The sequence below is a fragment of the Mytilus californianus genome, unplaced genomic scaffold, assembly GCF_021869535.1.
Source record: "Mytilus californianus isolate M0D057914Y unplaced genomic scaffold, xbMytCali1.0.p SCAF_9, whole genome shotgun sequence".
Lineage (NCBI taxonomy): Eukaryota > Metazoa > Mollusca > Bivalvia > Mytilida > Mytilidae > Mytilus > Mytilus californianus.
In genome coordinates, this window is record NW_026262745.1 from 96,354,245 (window position 1) to 96,378,494 (window position 24,250).

Sequence of the window (24,250 nt, forward strand, 5' to 3'; positions counted from 1 at the left end):
ATTGACTTTTCTTTATATATAACATGCAGAACCAACATTAATTTCAATTGTTACCGATATCGTTGCTTGTTATTACAGGTAGCCCATTGATATGGATGCTGACTCAAAGAACGCAGATATTGATCGTTTAACTAATGTAAGTCTTAAGTCATGAGCCCGTTGTTCAGTGGTTGTCGTTTGTTGGTGTGATTCATCGGTGTTTTTCGTTTTTCGTTTTTTATATAGATTAGACCGTTGGTTTTCCTGTTTGAATTGTTTCACACTAGTCATTTTGGGGCCTTTTATAGTTTGGTGTTCGGTGTGAGCCAAGGCTCCGTGTTGAAGGCCGTACTTTGACCTATAATTGTTAACTTTTTATACATTGTGAATTGGATTGAGTAACCACCTCCTTATTGGATGAAACCAACATTATCGATTTATTTCATATAAGTTCATTTTGAACTAACGATAAGTAATAAATGCTTATGAAGTGCAAAATGAATAGCGCTATGAATTATTTAAAAAAAGAAATTGGGTTTATTTCGATACCTAATTTAATATTAAAAATGTAGAGGTAAAAAAATGTCAATACAAATTTTCAAGCTCTAAATCCCTATAGCACTATCAATTAAGTCATCAACTTCAAAACAACTGTATTGCACTCATACCACATCTTCTTATTTATATTTATTATCGTTTAGTTGTTATTGCAGTTTTATTTTTTTTCTATTGTTAGAATTTCACGAATTTTCAAAAAGTATAGAATCGGATGTTCAGTGTTATTTAAAAAAAAAAAAAAAAAATTCACGATTCTAAAAAGCAATTTATGAAGCTTTATTAATAGATTAACCCTTTTTTATAAACAAAGGAACTGATAGAAGCTGCGAAAAATGGTGACCTAGAAGCAGTAAATAAATGCATTCAGAAAGGAGCACTGACAAATTATGTTGACCAATCCGATGTAAGTTTAATTTCCATGCATTGATTAAAAAAAGGAAGTTTCTTTGGTACATTAAACTAACATTGTATTCATCCAAGGAAGGACTAAATGCATTTTGTTAACGTATTTCAAGATACCCTGTGCTCAATTTTTTCTTACAAAATACAATAAGGTGTTTGTTGCTGACTAAATAACGTTCAGTAAGGAAATATATCATTGTAAAATTGATAATATTACAATGCAAAACATAGTTTGATATGAGATTATGGATTATACAACTTGAAGGCTAACAATGATATACGCCATACACGTTTGATCTACAAAGTGGGTCTCATTGGGGTCTAAGCGTGACCCGGTATTGCCGATTTTTTGTAAGCGTGACACGTGAAAGTCAAATTATTGTGCCGTGAAAACGGGAAATGAAGTCTAGCGGGACACGGGAAATTACAAAAAAATGAGAATTGCCTACGTACATAGTGTAAGCGGGATACGGGAATCTTACAAAACAGTAAGCATGATCCGGGATCAGACACCCCCCCCCCCCCCCCCCCCCCCATGAGACCCCCTACAAACGACTCCCCAATTCGCCGAATTAGAATCTAAAGGACTCTGGGTAATCTCATTGTTCGTACACCAAAATGTAAATAACGTCACGTCATTGGTTGAATTCCTATTGTTTAGGCCGTTGTAAGTCAATCACAACGTTTTGGTGTACGCTTTTGAAAATATTACCCAGAATGCTTTAGATTCTGAAACGGCGACTTGTTCTCGAATCTAAACTGTTGGATAGCAGTTACTAGTATCAATTGCGAAGTAATCTATTATTAAAACAGCAACCAGATTTGCAAAACCATCTATGCCGGTTGATAGAAAAACCGTATGTTTCGAAAGATTTTGGTACTTTTTAGACAGAAGATACCAAGGAGAAATTCATAAGGTATAAGCCATAGAAAAACTGACAACACCATTGACAAAAAAATACCGAAATAACAACAAAAAGACGAACACAAAATACTACACAGAAATCCACCATAAAAAAGAATTTAATACCTGAGCCTTCCGTAGAATTCACCAACGATGTACTGTAAAATTGAAAACCTTTTTTGAAATTAGCTCTTGTTTGAAATCAATTCTTTGTAACTTGGTCTTTCCTTTATAAATATAGCTTCATTTGCAGGTTTTCAGACATATTGATAAAGGTGTTGATGTGAAATGATCTTTTTTGCAGAACTTGACAGCACTCCATTATGCATCTGCAAATGGACACAGGGAAATCGTTTCTATTTTACTAGACAATGGCTTCGACTTAAATGCATTAACACCAGATGTAAGTACTGCATTCAAGACTGCGAATATATAAGAAGCGGAAAATACCAGGGCGACTTTCAAAACTCATGATTTGAAGAAACTAGTACAATGTCATGGTAAAAAACGAACAAATGAAGAAAAAAAAGACGAAAAAGTCCACAAACGCTAGAGAGAAAAATTAAAGATTGAGCAAAATAGACATCACCAAAACTAGGTGCACTCATGTGTTCTAGAAGAGTTGATCGTTCATGTTCCACATGAGGAACCATTTGTGAAATATAAATGATTAAGATGGAGTTTTTCGTAAATTTAGCTTGTCAGCTACCAAAATCAACATGTGAATCAAAACATGTACCCATTATATTACATACGTAAAATATAACATTGTTATATCAACGTTTGATACACGTACACCAAACGACAGAACAAAAAAATCGCATTCAACATGATACTTTGAAAGTTTCGATATGATCCCTATAGCTTTGTAATCGTAAGGGAACTAAGCATTTGTCAAGTCCGAGAGAATATAACTTTTCTTAAAAAAGTACCAATACAGTGAACAACATTGAAAATAAATGGTAAAGACTGTAACCAAGTCATCCAAGAAGCTCTTTCATCTTCGCGTAAAAATCTGATAATGAAATCAATTTATTTTCATTTGAATGAATTTTTACATTTTGTAGATATTCGCATATTCGATTGAATGAGACCTTTAAAATTGTCTTTTAATGTTTTACTGTTATAATATTGACTAAGTTTGAATTATGATAACGCTCACAAACATTTTAAACCCTGCCAAATTCTATATGTGTTTGTCCCAAATTAGGCCAACAATATTTTTCCGATGTTCAATCGGATGAATCGATTCATAATCAACGGAAGTGTAACAATAACAATGGACGAAGTCGCATTCAATCCGAAAGGAGCAATACCAGTTGTGTCTACAGGATATGCTTCTCCTGCAGTGCCTGCGTCAGACACATTTAAATTTAGGCATACAGTCTGTTAGTAGATACATGAGTTATTAGTATAGTAAATCTAAAGCATTCAAAGTTATCACTAGTATGTAAACAGTTACATATCATATCGTTTTATCGTCAACACAGGGCTGGACTATCCTCCATATTGCTGCCTTATATGGACATAAAGAAATTGTTTCTGATCTCCTTGACAGAGGACTGAACCCAAATAAAGTTACACGCACACACGTTAGTATTGGAAACGCAAACGTTTTAATCAGAATGTAATTACTAGTATTGACTATTTTAATGTTCTTTAAATGGTATGCTCTAATTTGTAGATAGACATTTAAACGTCTGGATATGATCGTGTCTTTCGTACAGTATTATAGAAGTACAAAATAAAACAAAAACAAATTTAGAAGTCTGGATGCTGCAAAGTTCTCTTTTTCAAGATTATAACAACGGGTATTTCTAAAATGAAAGACGCACCTCTTTATAGCTTCTGTAAAGAAACTGCTAACCATGCCAAAGAACACGTGCTTACCACATTTTTAGCGGACTCTTACCACTCTGATTTTATTTTTTTTTTGTCTTTGGTCTTTTGTATTTGGTCATGGTGCATCACTGTCCCTCTGCCATTTATTTATACATGTTATATTTGTCTGTTCATATAATTACAATCATACTGATTATTGACAGGGTGTGTCTGTACTCCATTGTGCAGTTGAAAATGGACAGAAGGAAATAGTGTCTGAACTACTTCACAACGATTGTGATCTTCACAGAGTGACAGACTATGTTAGTATCATTTGATATCTATCACAAATAAATTGTATTTAAAAGAATGGATATAAGATAAGCTGCATACATACATGATTAATTTTTTAATGATTTATTTTGATAAAATTTTCAAAACCTATACTTGATTTTAGCATGTTTCGACTCTGTCGCCATTAAAGTTACGATGAATCAAGCGAAATCGGTATGCTGATCAAAACAAAAGCGACCTCATATTATTGAATGATTTTGTAAAACTTAGCAAAATAAAATTATCTTTCCAAATGGGAAGATTGTCTTTTATTAAACACTTGTACAATTGGACTTAGTTTTAACTTTCCTAAAACATGCCAGAAAACGTTAACAGAACTAAAATTTATTCTATTTGTTTATATTGTATGTCTAAAATATTGTAGGATATCTTTGTTTCTTTATTATGATACTTTAAGACAGCTTATTCTTTAAATTCTAATTATTGTAATTTGTTTCAGTTAAATCGATTTATGACTATTGAACAGCGGTATGCCACAATTGCCTTTATTTGCTACATTGACCATATGATCTTATGAACTATTGTAATTGGCGAATAGCAAACTTTGAATGAATCTTGTTAAACCACTTATGTAATACAAATCTATACGAAAAGATTGTAAAATATGAATAATATTTATTTATAATTGATATGATCACCGTGTAATAAAATACTTTACCTCTAATAAAAGTCCCAAAAGTGTTCTGTATATATTTGTATTTCCAAAGAACATATACTATTTTTGTAAATTATAACGGAAAGAGTACATATAGATAAGATGATTAGGTATGAATGCCAATGAGACAACTCTCCATCCAAATCACAATATACATTTTTTACTACTTAAGCATTATAAAAAAGAAATTTGAACAAACATCATTACAAATAAATTTCAAACGTTAATCCAGAGCAGATTTCGACCGTTCCATCCTAGAACTGATGATCAATCTTAGAACAGTTTTGGTTAGTACTCACCTATAACAGATTCTGACAGATATCCAGGAGTAAAGACCAGTACTTTGGCAGATTATTCTGATTGTTTTGAAGAGAGGTTACTGATCCCAATAATCTAATGCGACTGTCATACAAGTGAGAGGATGCTAACTATAAAACCAGGTTTAATCAACCATTTTCTACATAAGAAAATGCCTGTACCAAGTTAGGTATATGACAGTTTTTATCCATTCGATTGATGTGTTTGAGCTTTTGATTTTGCCATTTTCTTAGGGACTTTCCGTTTAGAATTTTCATCGGAGTTCGGTAATTTTGTTATTTTACTTTCTACACATTTCAAATTTCTCTGTTTTCTTTATTTTTTTCCATTTTGTATTATCATTTTGTCATTTCTACAGACGCCACATATTATTTTCTATTTATATATTTTATGTATATATTTTGTAGGGTAGAACAGTCCTTCATTGGGCAGCTGACAATGGACATATAGAAATAGTTTCTATACTGCTTGACAAAGAGTTAGACTTGTTGAATCATGTAGACAAAGATGTTAGTATATACATAAAAGTTTATTCGTATTTTTCAACCAAATTGTATTTCAGAATGTACATATTCATTTAGTATTAAGGTATGTGCGGCATTTTGGAAATTTCTGTTACTATTGTGTAATATTCTGAATGTTGGAAATCACTGATTAAAACACAAAACAAATTCTGGAGTTATGCTAATCTCTTTTCTTTTTGCTGCTTATATCGCCTGATTTTCTTCGACTTTCGAAATGGAATGGTTCCATGGTATCTTTTTCATCTTTTTTCTTCTCTAAGACTCGTTAGTGATTTTTGCGTTGATGGCACATTTTTGATAGTCTTTATAAATTGGGAGTTTTGGTATAATTGCCAATGAGATAACTATCGAGTCAAGATGATGTAGACGCAAGTCACTAAAGGTAATCGTACAATGAGCTAAACCCATACCATATAATTAGCCATAAAAGACACCAACATGATTAAATGCTAAAAAATTTAAACGAAAAAAAATACGGTAATATATATGATTAAACAATTAACAAAGAACAAATATGACAGATAACAACCAACGACAACCACTGAATTATAGGCTCTTGACTGAAGAATAATGATGACTTTCCTCATTGTTTATGAACGATTTGTGGTGTTGTAGTTTGGTCTATAATTGGTATCTCGTTGACACCTACTGTAATACATATACAGGGTGCGTTCTTTGATACTGTCCACTAAAACAAGACAAATTAATCACAATAAATATTTGGCAGATTCATAAAGAATCAAATTATTATTTTATTTTATAATTGTACAGGGGTGGTTAGCACTCCATCTAGCAGCTCAAAATGGAATCATGGACATTGTTAGTGAATTACTACGTAGAGGATCAGATTCGAATGCAGTTACATCAGATGTAGGTAAAATTATCAAGCTTGCGAGCAAAGGCGTCAGGATCATTTTCATTTTTAAAGCAAGCTTACCATTTCAACCATAGTATTTTTGGTTTGCATTCAACTTCTGCAAACAAAAAGCACTGTTAAAGCTTGGGAAGAATGACTCAAAGCATTAACATGGAAGTCCATGAAAAAACGTTACTATTGAATAGCATCATGAGAGTTTCGGAAGTTTCGTTACAACTTTTTTACACTTCTTCCTGTACGATCAAATCGTTGTTTCTAATTTCTCAGTCATATGAAATACTAAACATATGCCTTTGGTATCCTCCAACTATCATTTTCATGATCCGTACACTTTAACGTTTTTAAAAGCACTTGGTAAAAGAAAAAACATATATTGAATATCAAGAATTTAATATTATCCCGAAATGAAATATATTTAGATATTAAATTTTATCATTGCTATATAGGGCAATACAGCACTACATTTGTCATCAAGCACTGGACACAAGGAAGTGGTAACTGTCCTCCTTGACCATGCTGCAGATCCAAATGCAAAAAACGAAGAAGTTAGTAATGAGAAAAGGAGGTTTTGTCGTTTAATTTAATATCTTTATCTAAAGAAGTTTACTTCCTATACACGTAGGAGGCAAATGCAGTTGATTTTCGTAGTCACTGCGATATGTGATAGCAATTATAATTGAGGATTCTATTCAAATCTTAGATAATTTGGTAGCATCGATGTATGATCTCAATTTCAGCGCATACGTTGGAGCTTAACTACTTGCACTTTTAGCGGCAAAATCATAAATATGAAGAAAAGGAGATGAGGCAAAAATTAAACGAAACAGGTGCACAACAATAAAACACAAACGAAATAAAGTAATTTCTTAAAGCATGTATAATTATTGATAAGCGTTTAATCCAAGGTGGTTTTGATATAACTCATAGAATGGTATGCAATCAACTTTGCATGAGGATGAAAAACCTGAATTAAATCCTATGCTTAGCATTATTGATCAATTAAACATTTACTATACGAAACTATATGTAGTTTTTGCCATTTCCAACTCACTGAGTTCGTAGCGAATGGCAGGCATTATAACTGGTTGTCAACTAGGACATTACACGGTTAAATACTGTAACAACCTGAAAAAAAAACCAGGCAAAGCAGTCAGCATGGAGGCGCCAATAAAACTAATATCTGTATGGCGTCATCTGACGAGCTTCAGGATTTGCACTTTTGCCATTCAATAGTTGATTTATAATCTCCCTTCGTTTGTAACGTTTAGTCGTAATAAATGTTAACTTATGATCTGATGAATTTGCGTGATTTCAATACAAACTATTATATAATGTATTGTTTAAAGATCGGGTAAAAAATGCATTTGCTTGATAATGCTTTGCAATAAAAGTAAAATAGTATATGACTGAAACAAAATAAATGTGAATATCAAATCGTATCATTACTGTATAGGGCAATACAGCATTACATTTATCTGCAAGGAATAGACACAAGGATGTTGTTTTAATTCTTCTTGACAATGCTGCAGATCCAAACGCAGTAGATGCAGATGTGAGTAATGAGTTAAGGAGGTTATGTCATGACACTAAATATATATTCCTAAATAAAATCATTACTTAAACGTAACACATAGACGGCAAATGCAGTTTTACTGCAATCTATTTCAGAAATTGTTACATACTTCATTCGCAGTGTTTCTATTCAACCTTATGAAAATCAGAAGTAATGAACCATGATTCAAACTTCTGTGTACCACCGACTGTTTAAACATCACACTACATAAAAATGTTTAAAAGGCAATGTTGGTACAAAGTAATGAGACAGTATAAAAAAAATAAAACACAAACTAAAATAATTGTATAAAGCGTTTATATTATTTATGAGTTTCAAAATCAAACGGGTTTGACATAATTACCAGAAGTATATAAAATTCCATTTGCCTTGAAAACTGTAGGAAACGGTTTACACTAAACGGTTAAACGCTTTTACAACACTAAAACAACTGTTTTACAAAAAGAAAAACATCAGCATGGTGTGCCAATAAAACTTTGTTTTCAAGGTGTTACACGAAGATTTTTTGGAATTGTTAACAATTCCATTTACGTTTTGAAATACAATCTCGTCGTTTGTATCGTTGAATAGTAAAACAAACTTGTCACCTAATCAACGTACGTTCAATGAGTGAAATACATTGTCTAAGGATCCGGTAAGAAATATATACTGTAAACCAACTTATTTTCGCGGATACTTTATTTTGCGTTTAGCCCTTACTAGCTCTTTTCGCGGCGATTTAATTTCGCGATTTTCAAATTTGCTTGATGTATTTAATGAGGAGAGATCCATGTTTTACATATTCGCGGCGATTTATATTCGCGTTATTTATCTACTCGCGAAAGACGCGAAAATAAATCGCTCGCGAAACTAGTTGGTTTACAGTATTTGCATGATTATCCAATAATGAAAACAGAAGTAAAATAATAGGTGACTGAAATAATATGAATTTGAATGTGAATTTGTATCGTTACTGCATAGGGCAATACACCACTAATTTTGTCAGCAGTTATTGGACACAAGGAAATCGTTTCTATTCTACTTGACAAAGATGCAGATCCAAACGCAAAAAATGTAGATGTGAGTAATACGTTAACTAGTTTGTGTCGTTTTTTCAATATCTTTTCTCTTATTTTTGTGCTATTTTCACATTTCTTGAGCGGTGTGAAAAAAATATTTCTCCTCACTAGTGAAATATCTGTTCTCAGCAAATGATTGGTCGAAATTTAATTATGACGTTAAATTTTTCTTGATTTCTTTTGAATTTCCTATTGTGACGTCCTGAAAAAAGGCGACCATGCCTGATGACGTCACCTATAAAGAACACAACTTTCTGCAAATCTTTGAAAAGGAAGGATAAAAGTCGTCAACGAAACATATTCCACCACTATAACTCGAGTATAACGATATTTCTCCACTCTCTACAGTTAAATTTTAATTATTTTAAAAGCTCGGCAAGCCTCGCGTTTTAAATATTAAGATTTAGCTGTCTCGAGTGGAGAAATATCGTTACACACTAGTTGCGGTGGTGGAATCTATATTTCTTCAAGAAAACTATGTTTATAAACAAAGAGCAATGCAATATATATCTCTTCGCAATGCCTTATATATGTATATTTATTTATCTTGCAATTGAATGTGATTTTCCAACAGATATCGCTCTGCCAGAATTGTGATCTTTACGTTTATCGTTTTAATCTCCGCCCACACAAAGTCGTTATTGAATTTCGATGCCGACAATTACTAAAATCTTGCCAAAGGTACCAGGCTTATAATTTGATACGCCACCAAACGCGCGTTTCGTTTTATAAGACTCACTAATGGTACTTGAAAAAAAACATTTGGAAGGCCAAATCGAGTTAAAGAGCATTTAAAACCGAAAATTATAAAAAGAAGACAGTTGTTTTCCATTCGTTCTGTATTTTTGTTGATACTTTTTATGCAAACGTCCCATATCATATGCTGTCCCCGTTACAAAAGAATATATTCTAATAAACTAGACTCCCAACTTTATTTATAACACAATCTGTATAAAATCGGCGGGAGATACTGATGTTGAATCCTGACAAATTATGTAAGAAAGATAACTCCTGCCCCCATTAATTGTAACGGACGATAGAAACACTTTCAATAGTTCCGTGCAAATGAATCACTTAGAGTATTATATAACTATACTTATCTTTTAACGGACAATAAACTATAAATGCTATTGGTAAACGTTGGGTATATAATTGATATTCCATAGGGATACACAGCACTCCATTATGCAGCTACTCATCTTAAAAGGGACATAGTGTCAATACTTGTTCAAAGAGGCGCTAAATTAGATTCATCCACAACTGATGTAAGTATTTAATGAAAGTTATGATCCATACAGTTCATTCATTTATTACTTCATCATTTAATATCATGTTCTTATTTAAGAATGCATAGATATGAAAAAGGAAATTTGATATGATTGACTATGGCAACTATAAGACATCGACGGACGAGGATGTAAACAAGTATATGTCATCATACGTACTGCCTTCAGTAATGAGCAAATCCATACCGTATAGATTTTTAAAAGGCCAAAAAAAAACCAAAAAGTTTCAAAATAGGAAACCAATCCCTGATGTATGTTAACATAATCGATGAAAAACAAATATGGTGGAAATCAAACATCAACCACTTAATTATAAGTGATTGTGGCTAGTTTAAACATGTTTGTTACCGCTCAACCATTCCTCTGACATGTAGCGTAACAACACAACATAAGAAAAAAGTTGAAAGAACACAAAAGAACACACACAAAATCGAGCCAAGAGTATCTGCAGCCACATAAAGCTAGTTCAAAGACACGTCGTCAATGAACGAGACTACTGACCTAAGTATGCAAATGACGCAAGTTGACGTCCAGCCATCAATGACCTATTGCTTGCGACATTAAGCGCAAAATTTGATTTATTCTCGTTTCTTTGTCTCAGGATTAAAACGTCTTATATTTAACTACCAACAATTGTAAACTTCAAGTTTATATCTCGAAAAAAATATGTCAAATTTACAAATTTCAATAAAACGTTTCTGAATAGTTAAAACAAAATACTTTCACGTTACACTTTGCGTCTGAATTCAGTGATCATAATTCTTTGTCAAACATTTCCTCTGATATTTGGATATAAAAATGTAACATAAATACCGAACTCCAAGGTAAATTCTGCTAGTAAATTGTACGACAGTAGTTTATAAATCCGTTATATAAACAAAATTGAGCGAGCAAGCCAAAGACACATATTTTTAAAATAAACTTATACTGAAAGGTTACCTATTCAACACTGTAACTAAATCTCTGAATATTGTTTTTATTGGTGTAAATATTGATTTAGTTATCAGTAAATTAAAGCATACTAAATATTACACATATGTACTTTCCAGCTGGTACTACAATCTGTCGATACAAGGTCATGTTTTTCTCTGACTGTTGATGAAGTCTTAATGCTAAATCCATTGGATGTTGGATGTTGGATGTGTACTGATAAATATTTTAGTCTTAGATACATGATTTTTTTCATTTGCATTTATTGGCTTTATACCAGCTGTCAGTAACTGCGGGTACTCTCCTCAGATCTGTACTTATTGTTTTTTTGTTCTTGGAAGTACCCGTCCACGTCCACTTTGTGTTTTTGTTAGATGTATTTCTATTTGTATCCATCTGATGAGTTAAGCCTTTTCAACTGATTTTTATAGTTTGTTCTTATGTTGTACTGTTACACCACTGTCCCAGGTTAGGGGACACACATGTTTAACTCCGCCACATTCCTTATGTGCCTGTCCCAAGTCAGGAGCCTGTAGTTCAGTGGTTGTCGTTGGTTCATGTCTGTCATATTTGTTTTTGGTAAACTGTTTTGTTATAAATTAGGCCGTTAGTTTTTCTCAATTGAATTGTTTCATATCTTTCAGATCGCGGCCTTTTATTTTTGTATGTTCTTCATGTCGTATTTGATTTGGCATTTCAACTGTTATGATTCTAATTTCATTGATTAGTCGTATGTAGACAAAACGCGTATCAGGCGTACATAATTATAATCCTTGCAGTTGTGGTGAGTTTTTATAGAGGTTTCAAGTTATACATATAACAAACTGTATTCTGGCACGGTGCATTAAATTCTCACATCAATTGTGAAGGAAGACTTTCATCTGAATAAAAAACTAAAGCAGGATAAAACGTTGAAATTGATAAAATTACAATAAATTTAAATCAATTGAAATTGAATAAAAAAAATATGAACTTCAAAAATAAATGCTGAAAAAGAGACGGTCTAATATGGTGTTAATACGAATCCATTTTTCAATTCCCCTACCGTATTATTGAAATTATTTCACTAATTTCTTATTTTCGAAGGGAGAAACCGCATTAGATTTGGTATCATATCGTTGTCTTCCTAAGACCAGAAGACGAAGTCAAATGAAAAGCTTTCTTCAGGTAATTATTTACAAAATATATTGCAATAAAACATTATTGGACTAAAAAAATGCTGCACTAAAAACATGTTTAAAAATGAGCAACATAAACCTTCATAGGCTTAAAAGTCCAACATACTAGTATACAATGTTCATATGCCTGTCTCAATCAGTTGACCTTGTTCGTGGCTGTACTTTCTTATATCTCAATTAATCGTTAATAGTCTCTGTCATTTATTTAGTATATTTTGATACTCGAGGCTATTTGGAGCTCGACATATTATAAAAACATCTTGCATCTTTTTTTGAAGACAGAATGATGACATCTCTATGCTCACTTGCCTTGGTACTGCATTTTTTCAGAAAAAGACCTAGATTATTTTTTTGGCTCCGTGTTGAAGGCCTCACTGTGAGATGAAGAACAGCAATAAACGCGCTGTTCTTTTGCTTTTTGTGTGTGATTTTTTGTTGTTCTGCAATACCTAACTGATTTTGTGTCATGAATGGATACTCCATATCCTTTGTTTTTTCTATTATAGTGGTATAGTATAAAAATATAGTTTATAATCAAGGTTAATTGACAACAAAACTAATAATAAGGGCATTTTTCTTACATGTAATCTGTCATGAATTGGAATACAATATATGTAAGTACGGTCAAAAATAGTGTAAAACGTAATTGTTAGTGCTTTAATATTCAATTTAATTCGAATCCACTGTTTGCACATGTTTTGTTTTTTTTAATGGTTTTTCCCTTACAAATTGATAGACTATTTGAATACAACAAAGCAGATTGAATCAGGTTATACATTTTTATAAAAATCATCTGTTTTACCTAAACCACTTTTATTGCGACCAATTTTTCGACTTCAAACATGTGTTGCAGACTCTCAATATTGACTTCCTAGTGGACAAAACACAGATCAATAATGTTTTTTTTTTTGTGAATCACAATATATGTCAACTCTTTGGTGAAGAAATTACGAAAATTCACTTGAAAACTCAACATAAACTCCTAAGACAGTTTAAAACTGGACATCATGAACAATCATAATTCAGTTTTATGTTCCATTGGATTTTTTTACCAAAATGAAGAACTTGATCCTCCTTCCTTTTTCTTTTTTTTTTTCACTGTACTGGTAACCAAAATTATATAATGTCCTTACAAACAACTTTATCAATGTTTATATTACTAGTGTGTCAAATGTCACCAAAATCTCTTTCCAAATTATTAATGTCTATTTCATTAGATGATGATGGGAGTTTTTAACGACCTTGACTGGCTATACAGCCCTTGCACGGTCGGTATTTCATTAGCAATCAAACCTGGGGGTTTTATACCTACTGTGACACTGCCTGCTTTAGAGATGGTGAATCCGAAGTGGAAACTACAAAAACAAAAGATCAGTTAGAATACATGTACATACAATTAAGTGTCCTATCTTTATGTAATAGTATAAAAACATTCGACTCTCTAAATTGGTATACTACTACTAGTATATCTTTATAAAGGGAAGAGATCACATGGTTAAAACACTCTGATTTGAGGAAAAACTTAAGCAAAGCTTTCGTGTTCATAATGTTGATATAATCAGTTGGAAAATATCACATTTATTAACTTTAGAGGACAAGTTTTTCAATAAACAATTGGCATATTCCTAAGGAAACCAACTATTCCCCCAACCTGTTAATTGATTTCTATGAAGTAGAATTTATTTAGTGGCTTTTCAGAGAGAGAGAAAAGAAACTGGCATTGTGCATTTACTTTACTGTATGTTATATATATGTCCTATAGCTGAATACTTTGAGGATGGGAGTTATGAAAAGAAATGATATGGTAAACCCCTCAAATATCCTTACTTTTATCAATTTACATTTTGCACAGATTTCGTTGTGCAAAAAAATATCTTCCATTAATAACACAAATCGCCTTATTGATATACAAATCAGCTCTTTCTTTTTCAGGAAGAAATACAGAAAGGTAAGGATATGGTTTTTACATATCTCAATTAATACGTTACGCTCGTGCTTCAAATTACAAATGTATATGGTACTGTGGATTCATTATTTCTCGTTGGATACCAATTTTCGTGGATTTCATGGTTACCCGGGAACCACGAATTCCAATGTCCAAGGAATTAAAAATTATCTTCAGGAATTTCAGCAGACTTTGGCAAAACGACGAAATAAGATATCCACAAAAAAGCAAGTTTGCCTCAATTCACGAAAATTGGTTCCCACTAAAATAAATGAATCCACAATATTCATTAACAGGGTTGTCGAGAAGAACGACTGAAAGCGACACTACATAACTCTATCTCTGTCGACGGAACCGGTCTCTCTCCTTTAGAGTTTATGAGATCCTCACAGTTTATGTTTGTTTCTTTGATTTGTCACATTCTAATCGATTTACAAGATTTGAAAATCGGTAAGCTACCGTTGCCTGAATATCTATAAATCTTAGCTTTCGGAAAGTAGTATGTTTGTCATTTACTAATAAATCTGTGTTTCAAGTTTAAATGAAATCAACAAAGCCTTATTCACTTGCACAATCTCTGATTGTTTTGCGTCTGTTCGCCAAAATATATTTTTCTCGTAAAGGGGCATTGGCTGTCAAATTCATGGTCACCGATTTGACTCTGATTCTCATATTTGATTTATAACATAATAAAACGTTATTTCAAATTATAAAAAGTCTAAAATAAACAATTTACAAGGCATAGGCTCGATAATATGTATCATTGTTTCGTGCGTATTTTAGTCTAGACACCATCTAAATAACTATCGAGTTGAACTCCGAAGACTGTCGACGGTCATATTAGCAATATAAACATAGATATAGATATAAATAGATAACGAACTTGTCCAATTGGATTTTTCTAGGTCTGTCTTATTTCATTTTATAGGTTAAAATATATGTTAATCATCGTTTTTACCTGTATAAGAATGAGTTTTTGTGGATCGATTCAGTCAATCAAATAATTTACCTTTGTGTCACTTTCAATGTTGACATTCTTTTCCTTTTAATAACTGAGCACGCATAATTCATGCGTAATCCATCTCTAGCTAAGGAGTTTAATTGAAGGTCACATGAATACGGATTCAATGAGGTCAGATTATTCACTTGCAAGTGAATAATTCATCATCGATGTCGCTTAACTTATTTTGACAAAATTGAACCATACTGGCTGCTAAAAGCGAATTATCATTTCACTATTTCACTTTCATTAATGATTGTGCAAAAAAAATCATATTTTAAATATCTCGTAGCTAGTGCCCCTTTAACACCGTAACACTTTTTAATATTAACAAATGAGTTGGTTACGGATGAGCATGAAGCGTGTCTATGTTAAACAATGTTAAAGGAACTTTCTGTGTATTTAATAGAAATATAGGAGTCTTTATTCACACATCATATATGCCTTTCCAGATGAGCTTCTGCAACAGCTGAGGGGGTTAGGGCTAGAAACAGCTTCTGATTTACAAGATCTACTACTTGATAGCTCATTTAAGAGTTATTGGAATAGAATATATTTGGTAGGTCCATATTCTGTTGGGAAAAGTTGTTTAGCAAAAGTTCTCGTTGGTGAGCAAGTTCCAGAATCAAAAGAGTCCACTGATGGCATATGGATCTGCATGGGAAAAGCTGGTATGGATGTTGATGAAATGAAATGGATATATTTTGAAAAAGGTATGTATATATTTTTAAACATGATGCCATCATCGTGACATTTTTATTCTTTCTCGATGTTAATATCTACACCATAATGATTGGTAAATTAATTTGAAATACAAAGCTTTGCTGCAGATTAAATCTTGTGTAACAAGGTAAAACTCTTCATTTTCCACGAAAAGTCCTGTACTAAGTCAGGGATATGCCAGTGTTTTAACTATTTGTTCCATTCGTTGGTATAGTCAACCGTTTGATTTTGGTAGCTTTTATGGTCTTCCCCCTTTTGAATTTACCTTCGATTTCGGTATTCTTGTTGATCTTTTTTATGAGTGATCATTCATTATCCATGGTAGTATATATTAGTGCTTATTAATTTCAAACATTTAAATAAGTGTTCTTGCGTGTGTTTATGCTATATTTCTGTCACGTAGTGTTGTCATTTTAGCGACATTTTTTAACATTGTCATATACGCGGGAGGTTTGGCTAGCCATAAAACCAGGTTCAACCCACCATTTTTTCTTAAAATATCCTGCACCAAGTCAGGAATATGGCAGTTGTTATCAAATAGTTCGTTTCTATGTATGTAGGCGTTTGTTTTTGTTGCACTTCAGTGTTTCTGTTGTTCCTTTGTTTTCATCTTATAGTTGATGTGTTTCCCGCGGTTTAGTTTGTAACCCAGATTTGTTTTCTCTCAATCGATTTATGACTTTTGAAAACCGGTATACTACTGTTGCCTTTAATTAACTTATTAATGTATTGTATTAAAGGTAACGCGGCAACTGAGATACTGACCACTATGCTGATGTCACTATCAAGTGCCGAGGTCTCAGCCCAAACACGTGTCAACACTACAAATGTCGAAACAAAACAAAGGCCTTTGGAAACCAAACAAAAATGCAAATATCAAGGAATAAATGTAGATGAAGGACCTAACAAAAGTTCATTAGTGAGTGCAGAGGCGGGCATGTCCAATGCATCATCTCATAAGCTATCAGAGAGAGGAATTACAGATAAACCTGAAGATATGGTTTCATTCAAAGGCAAATGCATGGATGTTCAACAATTTGAAAAGAATATAAATTCCGCTTTCTCATTAGATGTCAATCAAGACGAATGTGGTACCGATAATCAGCCGGAAGTTGTCTGTCCTCAAAGCTCTTCCAATGATGAGAAAAAAGCTGCATTTAGTTTTGATTCCAGTATGAAAAAACTTATCCAAGAAGTGCCTATAATTAAAGAGAGAAATCGAAGCTCAACAGAAACACTCAAGGTAACCTCAGGAAATTTTGACAGCGAATGGATGAAGGATATTTCAAGCGACATGTCTAAAGACAAAATACATGAGTTAATGATCAAAGCAGTCAAAGAAGGGAAATACAAACAGAAGATAGTACCAATAGATATTTGGGACTTTGGGGGTCAGAAAGATTATCATATGACTCACCAATTGTTCATTACCAGCAGAGGTATCTTTATCCTGATGTTCAACGGAAGTATTGGAATACACAAACACCAACCCGACCTTGGGTCTCTACCGGGACACTTTGGGAAACCAACAGTGGCAGGTAATAATCAGGAATTCTGGAAAAGCTTTATTTAGGTTTTCAATAAAAAAGAGACGAAAGATACTAAAGGGACTTTCAAACTTATTAGTCGAAAACAAACTGACAATGCTATCGCGAAAATAAATGAAAAAGGACCAGAAAACAAATAACATTATACAAAACACAACATAGAGAACTAAAAACTAAGGAACACGAGCCCAATCAGAAATCGAGTGTGATCTCAGATGTTCCGGAAGGGTAAGCAGATCAAGCTCCATAAGCGACAACAGTTGTGTTACTCCTATGACCATACGTTGATAAGTTATATCAAGTGATTATGCATCACAAAATAGTGGATTGGTATTTTACTCTTATTTAATCTGAAAACATCACCAAATGAATAAACGATTATTTTTATTGGAATTTTATGCGAATGTCATACAAGCGAGACGTCTATCTAGCTATAAAACCAGGTTAAATCACCATTTTCCACATAAGGACATGCCTGTACCAAGTCAGGAATATGACAGTTTTTTCCCATTTGTTTGGTGTATTTGAGCTTTTGATTTTGCCATTTGATAAGGGACTTTCCGATTTGAATTTTCCTTGGAGTTCGGTATTTTGTTGTTTTATTTTTTACGCTAAACCCGACTGTGAAAATCTTGAACATGATTGAATTAATGCTCTTAGGGATACGATAATCGAATGATGTTTATGATTGACTGTTGTTATCGGAAACGTATCATTGGATTCGGATATATATACTTGAAAAAATCCATTGATTCGATTCTTCAAATTTCTATGTAATTTATCTTATATCTTCATGCTTATAAAAAATACTTTGTTAATGTCCCCATTTCCATTCTCAATTTTAATATTCATTCGTGTTTTTATTTATGTATGTATTAGAGAAGACGTCAGTAAGATTGATACAGAAACTTTTACGTCACGTTTCATAGTCTCAGTGTCCTCGTAGATGGCGTATCGTAATTATTTAACACACTATCTAAGTCGATGCATTGTGAAAAATGAGACTCCTCTTATATATATCTACCATATTAACACTCAATCCTGACATTACCGAAACCGATTTATTAACGATTTTTTTACTTGCATTAGCAGCATGAATGGGTGCAACATGTTGAGGTTGAAATTACTCTTTCTGAGCCTCTGAGTTGACCCCCAGCTTTTGGTGGGGTTTATGTTGTTCAATCTTTAGTTATTTTCGTTTTTTGTATTTTTGACCATGGTAATTTAGTCTTGTTTTCATTTTTTAACCAGAGTCCCGGTTAAGTGCAGGATGGTACCTAAGCTTTCCCTTTGCTGTTTTACCGTATTAACAAAAATTCATATCATGGCACAGACACAGAATCACAGATAAATCAGAACAAAAAGACAATATGTATAAATGGTTGGCAATTAAAACATCGCAGCGAAGTCGAGTCTCGAGAAAGGATTGAACCGCGAACTAAAATATCCAGGAAAATAAGTTGGTTTATTGTATTGATACTCTTATATATTTTTTTTTTATTTCAGTTTACCTTTTACACTGGGTGAATTCCATATTGACGTTCTGTAAACGATCGAAAGAAGGTTTTCCTAAAATCATATTTGTTGCTACTCACAAGGATATGGTATCGTGGGTATGGAAGGTAAATACAACTCAGTGTCTAATAGTGGAGAACCGAAAGATACCAATGGTACATTCAAACTCATAAGTCGAAAATAAACTGCCAAAGCCATGGCAAAAACAGAAAAAGACCTGAAGACAAATAACGGTATACAGCACACAACATGGAAAACTAAAGGATGAGCAACACAAATCCCACCAAAACCGCAGGAACTCCGAAAGGGTAAGCAGATTCTGCTCCACATGTGGCACCCGCCGTGTTGCTCATGTAAGTACAAACCCGGTATAGACATCTTTTAAAACAGTGAAAGCTGTGATAATGGACATTTTATGATTGTGACCTTTTAATTAAAAAAAAAAGGCTTTCCAATACAGTGTGGATTTTATATTGTGTGAACAAACTCATCATAGGCACCAGGATTGAAATGTTTTACGCCTCTGTCTACAAAAGACTCATCTGTGACGCTCGAATCAAAAAAGTTAAAAAGGCCAAATACACTACGAATGTGAAGAGCATTGAGGACCCAAAGTCCGAAAAGTTTTGCCAAATAAAGCTAAGGTAATCTATTCCTGGGGAAGAAAATCTATGGTATTTTGAAAAAACTCATTGTTTTGTAAACAGTTTAATCATAACTATGACCATATCAATGATAATGCATGTTAACCCTGAATGATTGATACAGAGATGTTTAAACGTTTTGATATTAAAAGTATCGCACCCACCTACTAACATACATTAAGCATCCACTTTGTCTAATCGCAATCTACAGGGAAGCACCTCTTTATAATAATTTCTTTTTATTTGTGTGATATGCCGTTGTACAAATCCTTTAACGTTATGAACAGTTTGAACTGGTCAGCGGAGAAGAAGCAAATACCTATTCATAGTCTTTAGTTTGACCCGGTCAAGTGTTTGAACCTTCGACTTTCAACTTCCCACACTATATGCGCACACGCTACCACGAAACCACCAAGGCGGTTCTTGGACGGTATAAGACTATATGAGATAACACGTGCAATTTATTCAAAAGTATTATCAGGATTTAAAAGTTTCGGGATTATTTTTGTACATTCAAAAACATCCTGCAAATCAGTCCAATGATAATTCAGCATAATCTATCTTGATTTTACATTTGCTTAATTCTCTTTTTGATTTGCTATATTTTGCGATCGTTTTTTGTATCAAACTCAATATAAAAAGATAAGAATGTCAGTACTGCTCACCAAAATTTATACTGTTTACCAAATGTATATTTTACCTTTAAAATGTAATTGGATTATTTACTTACAAACTAATTCCTTATTCTTCTTCTTTTATTTCAGTGGAGATTCGAATCATACAGACGAAAGATTGAAGACGAAATACAAACGCTATTTAAATCGCATGCCGGCTTGAGGCATTTAGAATTTAGGCCGCTACTGTTCATTAATTCCTTAAATCCTGAAGACCCAGAAATTATCGAACTTCAACACCAACTTATGAAAAAAGCAACTGAGCATCCACGCTGGGGTGAAGAAATGCCAACAGCATGGATTCCATTAGATCTGCAGTTGATAAGGAAAGCTGAAGAAGGTATCAATGTCATAACTCGGGAGCAACTTAGATCATTAAATTCTAAGAATGAATCAATGGTATTATCAGAACAGCAAATTGAAACATTTCTGGAAGTTCAACATTCAATTGGAAAACTGCTGTACTTCAATGTAAAAAACCTCCGTGACTATGTCATCATATCACCAGTCTATTTAGTGGGAGTTTTGACATCATTAGTGACTGCAAAGCAGTTTTGGCCTAAAAGAGAGTGTTTCCCTAGAATTTTAAAAAACCTCCAAACAACTGGATTCATTGATAAGGAGGATATATATTACTTGTGGACACAAGAGGAGTTCAGGCATATTTTAGAATACAAGGATTACATGGTCGATCTGTTAGTACATCTAGATGTAATCATTGCCCCTAGAACTAGCTATACACTTTCTAGTAACCCGTTGAGAGATGTTTCACGTTTCCTTGTTCCCTGTATGATAACCAAAACAAACGACACAAAGTATTTGGAAAAGTTGCGGAATTGTAATAATTCAATTGTCATGGCCTATAACTTTATCGAAGAAGTAATACCGCCAGCATTGTCATATCGATTTCTCGGTTCCCTCGTTACTATGTGGCATATAAAGAAATATACATGTATAGAGAGTAATAGAGTAAACACACAAATGCTTTTCAGTGATCTTTATGTGGTTGAAGTTGACAACAGTCACGATATTGTTCTTCAGGTGAAAGGCAACAGAGTTGTGGTATCACTTGTACATGCTGTGAACAAGAAGAACATTATTACAACTCTAGCTTCTTCTATTCAAGAATGTCTTACCACGGCAATGCATGGAATTTGCGAATTTTACTCTACCTTGTCAGATGCTCAAAACAGTTCGGAACATCAGCCAATGCCATTTGAAATTGAATTTGGTGTATTTTGCAAGTCAGATATATGTTATTTTCATCACAAAGAAATACGTCTAAACTCGCCGTGGTTTTGTAGTCAGCACAGAAAGAATAACGAAGTTGGATACCTTCAAGCTTGGTTTTCGGAAAAGGTAGATAGACACATTTCTTGCATTTGTATTCAAAAAGGGAGAAAATCAAATATGATCAGGAAATCAAAACAATTATCATACTTATTGGGTATTTCTTTTATATTTGATATGAACGGACTACATATGAACAAATAAATTAAAATAAAAAGTGAAAAAAGGTAAAACTGTATGTTCTTGTCTATTCTTCTTTAATAGATAAACAATCAAATGTCATATGGAACATTTGATAGATATATTTGTTACATTACAAAAAGGTGCATTCATTTCCAGATTGACAATTAATCAATTGGTTAACTTGTAATAAAGTTGTAGTGAAGTTTTACTAAACGTGATTTCTAAGTTATATTCCAAAACTATATTAGCATAAAAAGTATGTTTTGTGATAGAAATAATGACAACAAATGTGTAAGCACGCGGCACTTTAATGAAGATTGTAATTAATTGATAATTGAAGTGAATAAATGAATAATATGAAAGCTAAGGGGATTAATACAAAAACTTCCAATGCAAGACAAAGAACTTAATGGCCGAACAAAAAAATACCAAACAACAGGCTTGAAATAGAACTAGATATCAAACAACATTAACAACTTCATACAGTGGATATTACAAAACTAACGTCATGGTATATTCTAACAAAAACAATATTTATCATGAGTTTATATTTCTCTATTCCAGGAACCTTCAGATGATTGTCTCAACACTTGCAAAGGTAACTTTATTGACAAAACTGGCCTTCACAGGCACCCTTCATAAAAGCTTAAGCCGTAAAGAGAGGGTAAATGCAGGAGTCATTTCAATTCTATAATTCTGAATAATTTACATACTCAGGTCAGATTTTTGTAGAAGGTCTGTTACATATATTTTCCTCGATATTGACACAGATACATAACTTCAAACTAGGATCTATGACAAATGTTATTATTCAACTTTCAAGTACTAGTATTTAACATCCCATCTATCAGCAGTAACATACCATATGCCCGATATTATGGTGTTTACATATAACTATTTATACGTTAGGCATTAAGAAGTAAACAAACGGTTAGCCTTGCTAAGAATCGAGTTTGCACAGTCTCAGTCTGTATTACAGATCAGACATCGACACCATATTCTTCACAGCACAAAAAGAAGGGTATTATCAAAAACACCATTACCTAAACATGCTAAATTCTTGAATTAGGCTAACAAAACATGTAATCTTTTCAAACTTGGAATTTGGGTATTCAAACTTTGTTATCATTTTAGCGATTTCATTTGAAAGAATATAAGGAAGTTTTTAATTGTCAGAAATAAAAAATCCTAACTGCGACTACTGCAATTTATTACGAAAGAGAAGGAAAGAAATATGTATCTCAATACTTGTTATTAACAAAATATACAAAATTAAGCACAGAATAATGATTCAAATGTGCAGTTTTGTAAATATCTATTTTCATTTTACATGTATTTATAGCTTGAATCGACTCAGAACGAACCCCTTTTATATTTAAAAATGTTCAGTAATGCATGGGAGAGAGAAAGAGAGAGATTGTTTGTTTTTGATTATATTAGAAATGTTTTATCGTTTCAAATATTATATCAGAGACTTGATGAAATAAAAATAAATAAACGGAATCAAAACTGGTTTGCTTATACAGTTTCAGGCGGGATCGTTATTAACTAATGAACGTTCAACGTCCCGTTTTAACTGGTTTTGTGTATAATGATTTCTTAATAATGGAATCACAAGAATCTAAATCTGAAATATTATAATAGCACAGAATGTGATCATTTCATTATAAAATATAAGTATATATAGTATGTGTATGCGTGTGTGTGTGTATATGTTAAAATGTTAAACGTATTTACAAATCTTACAACTTAGGACTTGGAACAATGTCACTAGAACAATGTCCATCGGACAAACACCTGCGAAGACTGGTTGGAGAGCTTTCTCCGGGGAAGTGTCGAGAACTTGCAATCGAACTCGGACTAAAAGTTCATGAATGGGAAAATTTTGAAACCCAATTTCAGAATCAAATTTCAGATGATTTCAAATTTGTTGCAGTGCAGTCTTGCACGGAAAAAAGTAGAGACTTTACATTTAGCACGCTTGTTCGCGTCTTGGAGATACTAGAACTCACTAGTCATCTCCTTTGTAAGGTAAGAACCATAGCATTAAGTGTAAAACAGCAAAAACCTTTCACTTATCAACATTTAAAAAATGTGACCATGAATATCACTTCTTTAGCTAATCATCTTTGGAAATTCACATCTAATATCCTTCACTTTATCAGTATGGTACAACTATACAGGTAACTCGGAAAACCTGATATGAACTACACCAACAAACAATTAAGAATAAGCAAAATATGTTGGGTATACATCAATGAGACTATAACAAAACAAGACATGTAAACAAACTCAACCAGCATTTACTGGTA

At 32.9% G+C, this 24,250-nt stretch overlaps 1 protein-coding gene across 2 annotated transcripts in view; it reads left to right on the forward strand.

Moving 5' to 3' along the window:
• The window catches only part of LOC127714238 (uncharacterized), a 29,058-nt gene that overhangs the window by 1,009 nt on the left and 3,799 nt on the right, over positions 1-24,250 (forward strand). The window contains exons 2-20 of one of the 2 annotated variants that reach the window (XM_052220280.1): positions 79-136; positions 848-940; positions 2,148-2,246; positions 3,334-3,435; positions 3,889-3,987; positions 5,399-5,500; positions 6,287-6,385; positions 6,839-6,937; positions 7,846-7,944; positions 8,926-9,024; positions 10,190-10,288; positions 12,326-12,406; positions 14,350-14,365; positions 15,815-16,075; positions 16,826-17,623; positions 19,139-19,254; positions 20,556-21,824; positions 22,503-22,536; positions 23,692-23,969. In XM_052220280.1, the coding sequence (XP_052076240.1) occupies positions 92-136; positions 848-940; positions 2,148-2,246; positions 3,334-3,435; positions 3,889-3,987; positions 5,399-5,500; positions 6,287-6,385; positions 6,839-6,937; positions 7,846-7,944; positions 8,926-9,024; positions 10,190-10,288; positions 12,326-12,406; positions 14,350-14,365; positions 15,815-16,075; positions 16,826-17,623; positions 19,139-19,254; positions 20,556-21,824; positions 22,503-22,536; positions 23,692-23,969 (3,888 nt within the window). In that variant the 5' untranslated portion in view covers positions 79-91. Of the gene's footprint in view, positions 1-78; positions 137-847; positions 941-2,147; positions 2,247-3,333; positions 3,436-3,888; positions 3,988-5,398; positions 5,501-6,286; positions 6,386-6,838; positions 6,938-7,845; positions 7,945-8,925; positions 9,025-10,189; positions 10,289-11,358; positions 11,453-12,325; positions 12,407-14,349; positions 14,366-15,814; positions 16,076-16,825; positions 17,624-19,138; positions 19,255-20,555; positions 21,825-22,502; positions 22,537-23,691; positions 23,970-24,250 lie in introns of those variants that run through there. The other variant, XR_007987630.1, reaches the window with a different exon arrangement.